Source organism: Hakea prostrata, chromosome 8 (assembly GCF_041222555.1).
Source record: "Hakea prostrata isolate BN-2017 chromosome 8, UWA_Hpros_2, whole genome shotgun sequence".
NCBI classification, from domain to species: Eukaryota; Viridiplantae; Streptophyta; class Magnoliopsida; order Proteales; family Proteaceae; genus Hakea; species Hakea prostrata.
Window position 1 is genome coordinate 2,131,828 of NC_142607.1, and position 15,564 is coordinate 2,147,391.

The 15,564-nt window shown below is 38.3% G+C and overlaps 1 protein-coding gene across 1 annotated transcript; it reads left to right on the top strand.

Annotated features, from left to right (window-relative positions):
• Nucleotides 1–996: 996 nt before the first annotated feature.
• LOC149006208 (RING/U-box superfamily protein) lies at nt 997–13,832 on the top strand. The gene is made up of 9 exons (XM_089164930.1): nt 997–1,346; nt 1,956–2,002; nt 3,447–4,811; nt 5,651–5,739; nt 6,269–6,371; nt 6,459–6,563; nt 11,256–11,361; nt 13,035–13,202; nt 13,407–13,832. The coding sequence occupies exons 1-9, from the start codon at nt 1,127–1,129 to the stop codon at nt 13,559–13,561; spliced, it is 2,358 nt and encodes a 785-aa protein (XP_089021056.1). The 5' UTR covers nt 997–1,126; the 3' UTR covers nt 13,562–13,832.
• The last annotated feature ends 1,732 nt before the right edge of the window (nt 13,833–15,564 follow it).

The window sequence follows — 15,564 nt, forward strand, 5'->3', positions numbered from 1 at the left end:
GGTGTGACTTTTGGGAGAAGGAAAAGCAGAGGAAAGAGAAGAAAAAGACGGCCAGGAAGGGGGAGGAAAGTGGTCATTGGTGTTGCAGTTTCTGTTTAAGAGATTTTCTAGAAAAATTTGTATTGTGCAAAACAATGCACTTTTAACTTTTGAAGTTTTGATAGCAAATTCTTACCCAAAAAACAATTCTAATGGAGATTGAAGCTTTTTCTTGCCTAGGTACAATTTGAGCAACATTTAATTCAATATGATGTTTTTTTGGTAGGGGCTTAACAATTCTATGTAAGGTATAGGTCTTCACAATTGTAACATTAATCATTTAACATAAATGCTATTTAAAGACAATATGGGATGTCCATTTCTAATGGCTTTTGTTTTGACATATCTGGAAAAAAGTAAAATAAGAAATAGATGAATTTAAGGTTATTCAATTTGTAAAACTAACATTTCTTAATAAAGAGGTGGTGAGTTAAAGTCTTAATGATGTCATATGTAGTATTTCCATACGTAAAGAATACTGATTTATCTATTGTTTCATGTTAATTTGATGTCTCCAAGGCTTCAATTGAAGCGAGCTAACTAGCCATAGGAGACTGGTGCTGGCTCCAAAATAATATAAACTATTTTTCAATTTATAATAATAAATATTATCAAATCATTTTTTATTTGTAGTAAAAGTTTTTTGTCAGTGCTGATTTTTTCCATAGATAAATAAAAGGAAGAACAAAAGGCAACCCCAAAAACGCCTTAGAATTATTATCAATGATTCCATACTTATGCCTCTTTTTTTTTCTTCTTCTCCCCCTCATAAGCATAGATTCTAGATATTATATTACTGCTGTGAGCCTCTGATACCAAGTTACCAACATTTATTATCCGATTCGTGACTTTCGCGCACCAATAACTATAGTTAATAGTCATTTTCGGTGGGGTAGTTATGGCAGTCCGATTTTCGAATCTAATGGAACTCTTTTGTTAGTTGGTTTTCTCTCTTGGAGTATCTTTAGCTCGATGATGCCGTATAATAAAAGCGGTGCCGTTTTTCCTCTCGAGACTTTGAAAGGCATTTTCTGCGAAGCTGTGGCTGAACACCACCATACACTCCCCCGTTTCTTTGCATACTTTCATGTCCATCTCGCCCATCTGCGCTAATAGATCCGCAGCAAATTCGTCTCAAGCTTTCTCTCAAGAACATACTCTCGATCATGGACTCTCATCTTTCCCTGTGCCTCCAAATCTCACAGAATCAACCGATACTCGATGTCTTGGATCCGTGCAGCTCGTCCGCACCGAATCTAAATCCCATCGACCTACCAAGGTCTCTGGTGAGGGCTTTGAATCCTCAGGTGTTTTTCTCTCTCCTCTTTCCTTTCACTGGTTATGTATTCTTGTTTCGCTTTCGATTTGTGAATTATAACTGTTTGAAACTTGGTTTGATTGGGCTTCCTTTCCTAATTTGTGGGAACACGCGATGGAGTAAAAATAATTCGCCTAGTTTCCTATTAGTTTAAGCATCTGGACTTTTAGTATGCTGGAGGTTAGGGTTTCTGTCGTAATCGAATATGAATTTACGTGTTCCGTAATCTGAATTAGGCGAATTGCCCTCTCTTTCCATTAGTATCTTCGTGTTGGTATCTCGTAGATTTTGAATAAACTTCAACACTCCATACCGAGAACCGATTCCCCTTTTTCATATAGTAACTATAAAAAACTTTGGTTCTTTACTGTCAGCAAGCTAAAGAACTCGAGGAGTTAGGCAACACCTTGATTGAATTATGCAAAAGTCTTAGCATGGTTGATCTGAGAAGTCTTGAAAGGGGCTTTAGATAAATGAATACCTTTTGTATTTGAACCGACCTTCTCCAATCTTAATATCCTACATTTTCTGATTTCTTAGTTATTCCTTGAATTGGTCTAGGGATTAACTTTTCTTTAATGCTATCATGGTTTTGCAGGTCCAGTGGCTGAAGCTAAACCAGCTTCTGGTGAATCTTCCAAGAAGGTAAATACATTATATCTGAAGTATTTTTTCTTTTTTCCCTGAATTGTCTAGCTGAAGTTTGAACTTTGAATTTCATTTCATTTATGTCTCCATACTCCATATATTCTTCCGGTGAATCTACATGGAAGTGGATTTTGTTCGCACCAGTGTGGATATCTCTTGTGCAGGCGCCAAGTTTGCCACATGTATAATTTAAAAAAATCTAACAACTTGTAAAATGAGATTTTGTTTTTCTATCTTTTTAAGTTTCAAATGTTTCTCAAACTACAATTACACTCCCCTAGAAAACTGTCTTTTTCTTTAGAAACCCATAAAATCCCAAATTCACAAAACGAGGCCAGTATTCTCCCATACACTGAAAATTGAGATTTTGTTGTTCTAAACCCTTGCCCTAGCCTCTGTTATTGCTGTCATTGTCTCCGGTAGGTGGCCACCCAATCAATATATTCCGTCTTCTCTGATGCCCTCAGTTTCCTCATCGGTGATTCTATTCGCTGCTACTGACTGCTCCTCCCCATCCATAGCACTAGTACTGCTATTATTTTTTGAAGAAAACTTGGGGAGCTTCTCTGTGAGGCAATAAGAGCAAACACCTAGTGTCCGTGTGTGCTTGGGATGTTTCTTGCACCTCATCTGTGTGTTTCAGCCCAATCTATTTCAGAAAAACTCAGCAACCACCCACCCTTCAAGTGTTCCAATCGAGTGAATCCTCTGTGAATATCTATTGATCTGTTCCTTTTTTTCTTGCTTCCTTCTGAATGTTTGTTTGTATAAACAAAAGGAAGGATGAGAGGGAGGGACAAAGACACAAATTGATAGATACGAGGATATGAGGAAGATGGAATCTGGTAGAATTTCATGTATGTTTCGAATTGCATCAGCTCCTTCAATAGCCTCTGAACTTCATTTACCTCTTCCTTCATTTTAACTTTCTCAGAAGTCGTGGTGGAATCCTTATCATCTGTTTCAGACCCAATTATCTCTTCCTTCAGCAGTGGCACAGGCATGGGTCCAGGGTTGGTCAATTGGGTTCAGATTTAAAACAGAGGAAAGCAAGTTCAGGGGCTCGGGTTTAGTTCTTCAATCTGGTTTCGTGGTGTATCCCCAATTTTTGGATTTTTTGGGAATTTAGTTTCAGTAAGGTGGGTAATTGTAATTTTCATAAACTTAAAGATTATTACGTAGTCCATGAGCTGTTGGTTTAAATCAATGACAGGTGTCAAAAAAGGGCCTGCACAGACAAAAATCGAAGCACCGTTTTTGACAGCTGACTGTAAATCATTGCTTTTTATGGTGGAGATCATATCTGTTTAATAAATTTCATTTATTTTTTATTTGTCAGTCTCTTCATTTCCTTTATCTGTTGTCTTTTATGAGTTTGACTTGGAAACGGTTCTTCACTTCCTTATAATGATTTTGTAATGAAATGTTGTTTCCCTTCCAGGTGACTCAATTTAGAACTCCAGATGGTCGAAGAAACTTGGCTCACCAGAACCATGGTGTAGGCCCCTCTTCCTGCAGTAGGTCAGTTGGTCGGGGGAAATCATCCCAGTTGAAAGGTCATCAACGTGGAACTTATCAGCCCAATGGCCAACTGCCTGGAGCTCACTTTGTTGACCACAGTCAGCAGAGTAATGAATCTGTTGGTTTTCAAAGCAGCACTACACATTCAGCAGTAAGGAAAAACCAGATGGTGAATGCTAACCACTTATTAAATTTTCATTATGACCCTATTTCTCGTCCTCAATCAAGAAATCCTCCTCCAAGAAGACAGCAGAAGATAAAGCCTTATAATAAAGATCTATTTATTCAGGCTAACTTCAAATTCGTTGTGTTAGATACTGGAAGCCCTGCCCTTGATTTGATGGATCCAGATAAAATGTTAGACTGGGAGGATGTTGTGTGTGTAAGGTTCTTAACTCCATTTGCCGTGCAATGTCCAATTTGCTTGGAAGGTCCTCTCTGCCCTCAAATAACCTCATGTGGACATATATTCTGTTTCCCATGTATTTTGAGGTACTTGATGATGGGTGAGGAGGATCATAAAGGAGACTGTTGGAAAAAATGTCCCCTATGTTTTATGATGGTATCTTCAAAAGACTTGTATACTATATATATTGATAATGTGAAGCAATATCATCATGGTGATTGTGTGGACTTTGTGCTCCTAACAAGACCAAAGGATTCATTGATCCCATTGCAGAAAAATCAATTAGGTAAGGAGGACCCCACCTTATGTAATGATGAACTATGTGATTCTTTTTCGAAGTTCACTTTGACATCAGATATGGATCTGTCAGTCAGAGAAGCAAAATCAGAGCTAGATGGTTGGTTAGCAAGAGCAGAGTCAGGTCTGGTTGATGATTTAGAGAAACTCCCATATGTTTGTGCAGCAATGGATCAGTTGGAGCAAAGAAAGAAGCTTTGGAGCGTTCGCAAGGCTTCTTGCAGCACACCATTAAAAAAATGTGTTACTGCTAATTCTCATTCCATTGCCTGTACATATGACAAGACAGAATCTCATGGATTTTTGACTGCGAATGTTGGTTCTCCTACTCATTCTGAAGCATGTGGACCTGTATCTGTAATGCCTGTTGTTGATATCAAGAACGAATCAAAATGGCCGAGCAGTTTGGATTCTGAGAACTTGGATGGAGATGATGATTTAATTCAAACTTCTGGTACATCTGAATCATCTGAAGGTCATGAGAAGGAGTTGTCTTCATCATTTGAGGAGAGCAATTATTCAAGAAGTCATTCATATGGATCCAGGGATGTAAAGGAGAAGGATTCCTACACTTTCTACCAGGTTATTGTGATTAACTCAATTTTGAGATGCATGTGACTTTGAGTTTGAAGTATGAAGCTTGAGATTTGCTGCTCTTGGGAACAAAGAGCTGGCTATTAGTCTATTATCGAATTCATCTTTTTATTTGAACTCAAAATAATTTTGTGGGTATTCCTGGGTATCAACGATTTTTTTGTAAAATATTTCATCCGTCAATTGTCATACATATTCCACTTTGGTGGTCCCATAGGGTGTACATCAGGTGAGAGTCTATGAGATTGGGAGGCTTTAGGCTGTTTGGTTAAGTGTAAAGTGTGAAGTAATTTATAATTTTTCAAAGAAGTGGAATATTTTCAGCTGAATGTCGACTATTTTGGTGTCTAACTCAAAAACTACTTAATCTAGTAATGAGTTTTTTTGACTAAAGTATTTTTTAAAAATATTATACCTTACTTTTTAAGTACTATCTAATACAGGAAGTATCTCATTTTGCTTTTCAAGTACTTCCTATCGTGTTTCTGTTATGCAATTGGTGTGGTCTAGGTAGAACATTTTATGATTACATTTTACATCCAATTGGATAGATCCTTGACGATTTCAAGAAGTTGATAAATGCCCCATCTTGAACCTTGCTTCTTACTATTAAGTAGGTTTTCAAGTTTTCTGTCTAACTTCTAGTCTTAAATTCTTGTTAGCTAGTTCTGAATTAGTGATGGCCTACAATCCCTGTTCCATGCTTGACCTTTTGTTTTTGTAAATTTCTCCATCTGGATTTTAAGCATTTATTACTTGGTGCTCATTAAATGGTGAGACTTTGTCAAGGTCCAGTAACTGATGCTGTATTCATGTTCTCACTCCAGGTGGTCGATGGTCAGCACCTTATTCTTCACCCACTGAATTTGAAATGTTTGTTGCACTATTATGGTGGCTATGATCTGCTTCCAACCAGGTGTGTGGAACCTTTATTAGTTTCTAAATGCATGTAATGCAGTATTGCCGTAGTATTAAATCTTGTTGCAGAAGGCCATTTTGGCCAGACCAAAATTTCCTAGATACCAAGATTTTGCCAAAATATTGTATTCTTTTCTATGAAGCAAAAATGGCCATCCTGAGGTGTGTGCTGAAATTCGACTGAACAGTGCATTTTTTTTTAGACCAAATTTTGTTGAAATATTGCATTTTTTTTCATTTGAACATTTTGTTGAGATTTTGATTATTGCTTAAATAAGAAAGAGAATTTGCACCTTTTTGTTGATATGGCCCCTTTTTTCTTGGGTAGATAGTATGGCTGTTACACCAAAGGATTATATGCAGGCTTTACTTCCTTTCCCTGAGTTTTTTCTTTTGAAAAAAGTGTGTTTTTGGGGTGGGGGTTGTTTGAAGCTTTTCATAGCGACTTTGGGTGTGACTCTGTGCATGTGTGCGCTTTCTTCCTCCCCTCGCACCTTTTTCCCCTCACCCTATTCAGTTAATTGCAGAATTAGTGGAAAGATTTTGCAGTTGGAGACAGTGACTCAGTCAGAGGCCATGAGAAGACGCTACCGTTACTTGAGTCATTTTTCCTTAACAACTTCCTTTCAGGTACTTTTTTTTTGTTAGTTGCTTTTATTTCAAGTGGATAAAGTCACTATTCTTGATACTTACCTTTAACATTATGGACCTATGCAGCTTTGTGAAATTGATCTAAGTGAGATGTTGCCCCCAGATGCCTTATCTCCTTTTAAAGATGAAATCAGGAAGCGTGATAATCAACGGAAGAGGCTAGCCAAGAAGGTAGTAATTCCTCCCACCTTTTTAAGAAATTTTGTTCTTTTTAAATCTACCATTTATGCAGTTTGGTCACTGTATAATGCCTGTCATGGTTCTCCTAGTACCACTCATCCTTGGTCCTGTCCTCTCTACCTTTAGTATCCCTATTATTGTCTTCAGAGGAAAGTTTATTGTGCTGCATCACATTCTTTTCCTACATTGTTCATGTCTTTCTTTCCAAACCAATATTATTTGTAAACGAAAATACGTTTTCTATAATAAATGTTTTGTTAGTTTTCCAAAGCAAAAGAAAAGAACGCCCTCATGTCAGAGCTGGATTCCTGAATATCAGACCATAAAAAGGAGCATTATGTATCAGAATTTTAGGTTTCCCGGAGCTTAGTTTCTCCTATTTTTATTCTGCTGGTCTGTGATGAAGAATTTTCCCGGCGGAGCTTAGATTTGAGGGTATGGAAAAAGAAAGGATAAAACAAGGACAGAGAATGGCAATTGGATCAGTTGGGGGGTTGAGGTTTATCACCAAGCCTGACCTGATCTCTGCAGTGAACAGAACTGCTTGAATGGGTGGAGGAAGGTTAAGACTCTGTTGGGCTGGGGCAGGATTTGAGGGTGTGGAAAAAGAAAGGCAATTGGATCAGTTGGGGGTTGAGGCTTATCACTAAGCCTGATCTGATCTCTGCAGTGAACAGAACTGGTTGAATGGACAGAGGAAGGTCAAGACTCCGTTGGACTGGGGCAGGGGATGATGTTAAGAAATTTGTAAGAAAGTAAAAGGAATGATGAGTAGGCTATGAATGTGCAGGACTTTCATCAAAGTCACACTTTGCATAAGATCAAACAGTGACTAATGCAGGAGTCGACCTCGAACCAGCCAGTAAGACTGAGTGCAAAGGATCAATACAAGAAAATAACAAAACTGAATAATTGAGACTCCTTTGTCGTTGCTATTTTCTGGTTGCATATGAAACAAGTGCATCAAGAGATAGGAAAGAAGAAAAAAAGGGACATAGAAGATGAAAAAGGGGGGGGGGGGATCTGCTATCTCAGCCCATCACCCTCGCTTGCAGGGCTTCTCAATGAAGGTATCTCGCTGATACCGCATCTCACAGCTTCATCATTAACACTTTTTTCCACAATCTCAGTATCTATTCTCTTCAGCTGCATACTTGGTTATAATAATGTAATTACAAAAGCAACTGAATCTTAATCTACATAAGAAACTAATTGATTAAACCTATAAAATAGAATCAGACTCTAACCAAGACTCCCGATTAGGATCATGGTGGGAGATCTCGCTCTCGAGTGAGATCTCGCTACCATGAAAAACTGAGATCTCGACCATCTCGGCGAGATCTCGGTCGAGATATGCCATTTTTTGGGCGTCAACTCGGTAGCCCATCTCGGTGGGTTTTAGGGTCTCAGTTAGGCTAAAACTTGGTATTTAGCCTATTTGATGCCTTTTGAACACACTAGTGGCCTTGGATTTGTGAGAAAACAGCCCTAAGTATGATTTCTAAGTCTACCCATATTGTGAAACCGAAATGCTGTAGGATTAAAGAATCCAAGGTTATATAACATATAATATAAAACCATTAATGCTGTAGGATTAGAGAATGCAAGGTTATATAGCATGTAATATAAAACCTTAAGTTATATAAATGAAAATCATGTGTATCAAATACATCAAATAACTTAAATGTCATCAAGATAACATTCATATGAGTATTACAATCTTAACTTTCGAGAATAGAATGATAAAAGTATAAAACCGTTAGAAGTTTTATATAAGTCATTAATGCATAAGTTCATAAGACAAGTAAAGGATGATTGAACTTTCTTTGATGTTGTAGATGTGCTAAGAGTAGTTGCAAGTGAAACTTTGGCTGAAATCTACAAAAAATTTGGTAAAAATTGAGAGTTCCAGTGAGATATGGCGAGATTTGGGGCGAGATATGGCGAGATATAGCGAGATATGGCGAGATATCCCATCTCGCAGATCTCGCCCTTGATCTCGTCTCGGTTTATGAAAAAACCGAGATATCTCGTGAGATCTCCCACCATGATTAGGATTACGACTCAAGCAGGAAACTGAGTCGATGTCTAATAATAAGAAAAACACAAAATATCAACTCCTCCAAGCCAGCAGTCTATATCAGGCCCCATATTACTATTCACGTGATCAGTGTTGCATGGTACCCTCCATGTTAGCAGTAACTCCTTTTTACCCCCTTTGGTCTTCAGTGAACACAGTTTGCCAATCAAAAGCTGAACTCATTCCAGTAACCTGGGGTAGGCCTAACTAAAGTCACTCTTGGGGTAGGTGTGAAGGTAAAGTTTTAATTTCTAGGGACTCCTAACCTGTTAACTACAAGGAAGCCTTCTTGTATCTTAAGGCTACGTTTGTTTGCTGGAATAAAGGTGGGGTGGGAAAATTCTTGAAAAAAGTGTAGATTTCTTACTTTTCCTTTAAATCCCAAAATGGTAGATTGTTTGGTGCTTGGGGTGGGAAAGTGGGAGACAAGTTTCCTTGAATCAAGGAATATTGTCTGCTGATGTGGCAGCCCAACTTTCCCACCCCATGCCATTTTAAAACCCCACATATTTGGTGGGACTTTGTTGGAAAGTTGGGAAAAGTAAAAAGTGGGACCCACCCCTATCACTTTTCCACAAAACCCTTTCCTTTCCTTTTCTTCTCCCTCACCCCACTACACATGGGACCCACATGTTTTTTTTTCCCACCCCACCTTTACAAACAAACGCAGCCTAAGTGAATAGTTCATTGAATGTAGTTCTAGATTGGAAGCGGGACCAAATTAGAAGCTAGTACTAGGGATCTGCTATGAACTGCTAAGTTCAGTTGATCAAAGCTAGCGTTAGGGTTTTATAGAAACAGGGGTTCGATGGTAGGGTTATGTCTTGTGAATCTTTGATAATGTTTTGATGGTGGAATAATGCTGGAATTGAAGCAACATCCTACTAGCATTTGGTTTCGGAGTTTTAGGAAAGAAGAAGATGAAGGAATCTAGGTTTCTAGTAGTCATAATTGAATGCATCTTGGATTGAGTTCTTCTAGACCTGTGAGGGTGATAGGATAGTATGCTGATGGTTGGCTTGTTCTGTGTAGGTTTTAGGGTTTGTGGTTGGTTCTTGCAGATAGGAAAAGCTTGAGTTTATGGTTTAGAGGATTACTAGTAACGTAGCACATGCATTTGCATGTGAATATTTGTTGGGTTTGTAAATAATTATAGTTGTGTTGATCACTTGGTGTTATCCACAAATGAGGTGATGAAATTTATAGTGTCTACCCCTCAGCATCTCTTTGGGGCAGATGCATGACCCTTTTTTTTTTTTTTGGAGGGGAGGGGGTTAATGACTTAGTTTTATTTGGTAGTGGTGTTTTCGTGTGTGTGTCTATATATATCCCCCCCCCTTCTTTTTGATTGGGTTTATTTTAGTACATCTAGTTCTAATGGTAATTGAGACGGTTGGGTTCTAAGCATGAATATCAAGAAGCATTTAATTTGGGTTTTAGTGGAGTGGATTAATTACAACTATTACTAAGTTTCAAATGACTTTTTCCCCCATTTCTCCTTTCTATAAATAAACGATTGGATTTATTGGGAGTGCCATAGTTGGTTTTTTTTTTTTTTTTTTTGGGGGGGGGGTTTAATAGATTTAATTCTAACTGGAATTGAGACCATTAGGATCTATGCATGAATATCAAGAAGTACTTAATTTGGGTTTTAGTGGAGAGGATTAATTGCAGTTAATATTAATAAATAATTAGAATAGAAAATAACGAGAATACAGAATTAGAATTTTAGACGCAATTAATCATATCCTTTTGGCAAGTGATTGGGGTATTATAGGAATAAAAAATGTAACCATCATTCAGGAGTTTGTGTTTTTATAATAGTAGTATGATGTGATGAGAGGGAGAATTGATTTGTTTTACTGTTGGTGAATATCATCTTGAACAGCAGCTTTTGAATGGTTGAACTATTCTTGGGAGGAGGAGAAGAGAAGAAGTGAAGACGAGTTTATGGTTTAGAGGATTAGAAGAGAAGAATTGATTCAATTTACTGTTGTTGAAGATCTTCTTGAAAAGCGGCTTGAATGGTTGAAGATATTCTTGGGATGAGGAGAAGAGAAGAGGAAATGAGGTTTGGATATTAGTCTCTTATTGCTCAACAGCACTAAAAGTTTTAGGGGGGAAAAACTTATATTCTTCATCGAAATCATGTCTAAATGTTGGGGGATGAATCCAGATGTATCGACTGCCGAAAATCCTAATCATACGTACAAAAGGACTCCTATTCACACTCCAAAAGACTCAAAAGTTTAATAAACTCACAACAGAATTCTATCTAGCTATTAACGCTAATCTAAATCTTATACCATTCAACTACTGGTCTTGTTCACCGACAATACTGGCATTTTATGGGCTTTTTTATTAGGCCCGTTACATTAATAAGAACCAGAAGGCCTATACAGGTTAGCCATGGTTAAAAATAAAATCTTCTTGGGCAAATTCGACCCAATTGGACTACTCTTAGCTGCATCTTGGTTGGCTGGTAAATTGGCCTCTCTTTAATTGATACATGATGTGCGCAAAATGGATGCCAAGCTTCATGCTGCTCTAATAGTTTAAGTCTTTAGAGAACTTTTGTATCAAGAGGTTGTTCTTTTCTGCAGGAACGTGAAGAGAGAGTCAAAGCTAAAGCTGCTGCAATACAGGATGTGTCCATGCCAGTTGCATTCTCTTATTGTGACACTAGTTTCTCCATGGATGACTTTGAAGGTATTACTTCTGCTCATATTAAAGTTTGTTGAGCTCCTATGATAAGTGCGACTCTAGTTATTTTGATCATTCCAGCTCTCTATCAGGTTGTCTGGTTTTTAGTGAAAGATTTTACTGTGTTCTTCTATTTTTTTTTTTTTTTCTTCTTCCAATAATAGAAATTAAAAAAGGGGGGAGGGAGATTGTGGAGAACTAAACTCAACAAAGCCATATTGCGACTGCTTATCCAATGGCTTTGCTGTTCCAGGGGGTGGTCAAGTTGGAGAGCAGTCTAGCTTTATTTAAATATGGAAGCTGAGTGCATACAAATATATGATGATGCGGGCTCATATCCAACACTTAGGGGGATTGAAAGCCTGAAAATGAAAAAATAATTCAAATACAAATTTAAGGTCAATTATGTAGATACTTTTGACATTTATTACTCCCAGAAAAAAAGGGGAATAGCAAAAGCAATAAACCCCCTATCCCAACTGATAGGGTTGACGACATGGATCCTGGCCTTCTATTCAGCTCTATTTGAGGCCATACTGGAAGGCCTAGCCCATTATTTTAGATCTGCCTCTTGCTTTTTAGTTCCTTCAATCTGGATGAAGTTACTCCTCCATGCGGTGAGAGCCTTCTTTTAGGATGATTGTAACACCTCAAACGATTTTGATGTAGGGCAACAATAGGAACTACAGTATCCTACAAGGGGACTGGAAGGATCACTGGCTGGTTAGGACACTAGGACAGGTATGGGGATGGGGAATTGCACACTGATAGCAAAAATATCTACGGCAGAATATTATCCAACAATCAACAATCTAAAATGTGCAAGCATGGTAAGAGTTTGAGGAGATTGAAATCAGATTTCATGTATAATTGATCTACAGTTAGTCAAGGAGATTGGGGGCATGACATTCAAATAACAAGTATCATAAAAGTAGTTCACAAGGGTTCAATATTCCATTTGATTGGGGATCAAATTACATAATGTCAATAATCGATCCAAACCTAAACCAACTACCAGTACGAAATCAATTAGGATAGTAATATATAGAAGTGAAGCCACAGTCCCAATAAAAAAAGAGAAATTCCCAGAATTATAATGTGTTACAAAACTGGAAAATTTCAGTGAAGTGTACAGGTTTTGGAGGAGTGATTCTATAGGCTGCACAAATTTTTTTTTTTTTTTTTTTTTTTTTTTTGGGGGGGGGGGGTAATATGGGTGTTGACTGGAAAGGAGAAAGGGGGGCAGATTGGCCCTGCCTTGGGGATATCGGACTGCAGGTCTGTCAGGCTAGGGTGCTACTCTGGCTCGCTTCTGAAAGCAGAGCTTGCTGCTCTTGAAATGTAGAAAATTTCGTCTGGTTTAAATCCCTGTTGAGTGATGCTAACTGTTTGATGGGGGGAATTCCTACGTCCTGAAGAAATCCAATGATATGACCTCATATTTAGGCATTTTAATATTATGCTTTCAAACAAATGATTTTTGGACTGTCCATTCGGACTTAGAAGGACCAAAATGTAACTAGTGCTGTACAAGACTTAAAAGACTCTGAAAACCTGCTAATTCTCTTGCTGCTTTACAATCATGCAAGATTTTCACTTAATTTCAGTAAGATGGGAATTTAACAATTTGTTGACATAGTGAAGTTCCTTTTCTGATTTGTATGTTCTTTCGTCTGAAGCTTTGGGGAGTTCATCTGCGGCGACAAGTCCCCCAGTTGGTGGTGAGAGGAAACTGTTTTCAGATGTAACAAGGCTGGGTTTTGCTGCTGGATATGATTCCCCTTCCTTGAAAGTGGAGGAACCGATGAGTAACACATCAATGACGGAGAATGCTTCTGGACTAACTGGTAATGCCTTTAACAGATCATTGGTTATGGTGAATCCCTGCTAGCAATTGGATCTGCATTTGTTTGTCACATTGTATTTTCACAGATTCGTTTTTGGGTCCTGGTACTGGTAGTTCATGTCTTCTCAAAACAATTACATAATTCGATGTTTTTCCTGTTCTTCGTGTAACTAATTCTGATAGAAAGTTTTGGTATTTGCTGCAGGTCAAAGGAGTGCAGTTACACAATCATTTGCCAATGTAATATCTGCAGTGAAATCTGCTGAGAACATGGAAGTACCAAAAATGAATGGGCCTGGAAAAAAAGGTAAAAAACCAAGTCGCGTCCTCCTCTCAACTGCAGGTGGACGTCGATACTGAAGAACGGTTGCATCATGGCTTCTATTCTGGCCTTCTTGAGGTTGTGCTGTATCTTCTTTTCATCGGTTTACTTGACGGCATAAATTTGGGTGTAGCTATGTTTATAAAGAGCAAATAATGAGGGGAAAATAAAATGTGGTTGAAGCTATGTTACTTGGTAGATACCTTTCAAAAAGTATCTGGATGCTGATTTAAGTGACATTTTCATTGGCTCTTTTCCTTGTGGCTTAGGAATCAAAAATCGGTTGGTTGGTTGGTTAACCCCTATCAATCATGATGGATGTCTTGGAGTTGAATGGGATTGGAAAGAACTAGGATCTGGATGTCCTTATTTTATCATACCCTTCCCCGGGTGGAGTTTTTCCTCTCCTGAGCGGCAGCTGTTGCTGTCACTTAAATCTTTCAGGAGGGCTGGATGAAGTTCCTGTCGTCACAGTTGTCCCTTTTATTTCAGAGTTTTGCATTAATGGCTTCATTCATGTCACCCCACCTGGAAAGGGATTGATAGAAGAATATAGGAATAAAGAGGCTATTCGGACGGCAAAGGAGTTGTTCCATGGCGTTTCTTACTTCTCATTTTTGCTGCATGGAGGTTGCTGCGTACCTTGATTTTGCATTTTCAAAATCTGAGCTTTACATGTTGAAGAGAAGGGGATGGAATCCCCGCGATGACAAGATCAGCTAAGCTTTGGCTATTTCCTTGCAATGTTCCTGAATCCGGTGTTATCTCTCTCTGAGATCTATGTTGGTTTCATGGTTGGAGAAGTGGGAATCGGTAGATCATTCCTTTTCTCTGTTTTTTTGGGGGTGAAATTAGTTATAGATAGTAAATACTAGTTCAAATAGATTGGAATTGATCGATGTGTCCATTTTCTGCATCTCCTGTGTCAATTTTATTGATTGGTAACACATCCATATCCTGTTTAATAAGAAATAATCAAGGAACGGAACTTCGCCGGATTTCGGGGTTTCGCTGGCTGGCGAAACCAACGAAACCCTGAAATCTCGGCGAAAGTTCGCCGAGATTTTGTATATTTTCGGTTGGATTTCGTCGGGGCACCGATCATGGGCTGGTGCATCCGGAGTCGGAGAAGATGAGGCCATGAGATGGAGCGACAGCAACGATCTGCCTCGCTTTCACAGCAACGGAGCTCTGAATGGTTTCCGAGAAGGAATGGAAGAGATCGAAGTAGAAGAAGACGATGCAGATGGAAGTTTGGTGGAAAATAAGGGCTTTTCAAAGAGGTTGCAGGCTTTCGATGGAGCCATTTTCTGGGTAGAGATGAAGGTCAGAACAGGTTCTTAGTGTAGGGTTCTACTATTTCTATATGGAATGAAAAACGAGAGAGAACTAAACTGGAAAAAATGGATTTTCCGGGGGGGGGGGGGGGCCGTTGTTTTTTTTTTTTTTTTTTTTTTTTCCTGGGGGCGGGGGGGGGCCTTCCTTGGAAATAATATACATAGCTGAGGATCGATTTAGATGTATGCAATTTTATGCCTTTTAGAAATGTTACCAAACAATCTGTCCCTTCTTTGCCTTTGGGTCAAATTTAATCTGGAGTGCCATGAAAAGGTAGTTCAGTTGAGATTTGTATAGAATAGTAGAAAGGGCAACCCCTTTTAGCATCATTCATAACCAAATAAGGGAAATATCCTTACATATTCATGCATTTTCGTTGAAATTGCAGCTAAACAAACAAAATCCATTTTAAATACGTCTCTCATGAAGGTAGCTCTGTTGACTCTTGTTTCAGTCTACTTCTCCAGAATGACATTTTTATTTTTTTAGAAATTTTTTGGAGACACCCCCAAAATATAGAGCAAAAATGACAAACACTCCAAAAGTAAATACACCCAAAACGTTAAGTCATTTTTAGATAATTTCGTAATTCCTAAATTACCTTTAATGATGTGGAACTTTACAATTTTATCCTTAACCAGTTGTCTCTATTATTTTCTTTTTTTAACCATTTGTCTCTATTATTTTCTTTTTTTGGGGGTAA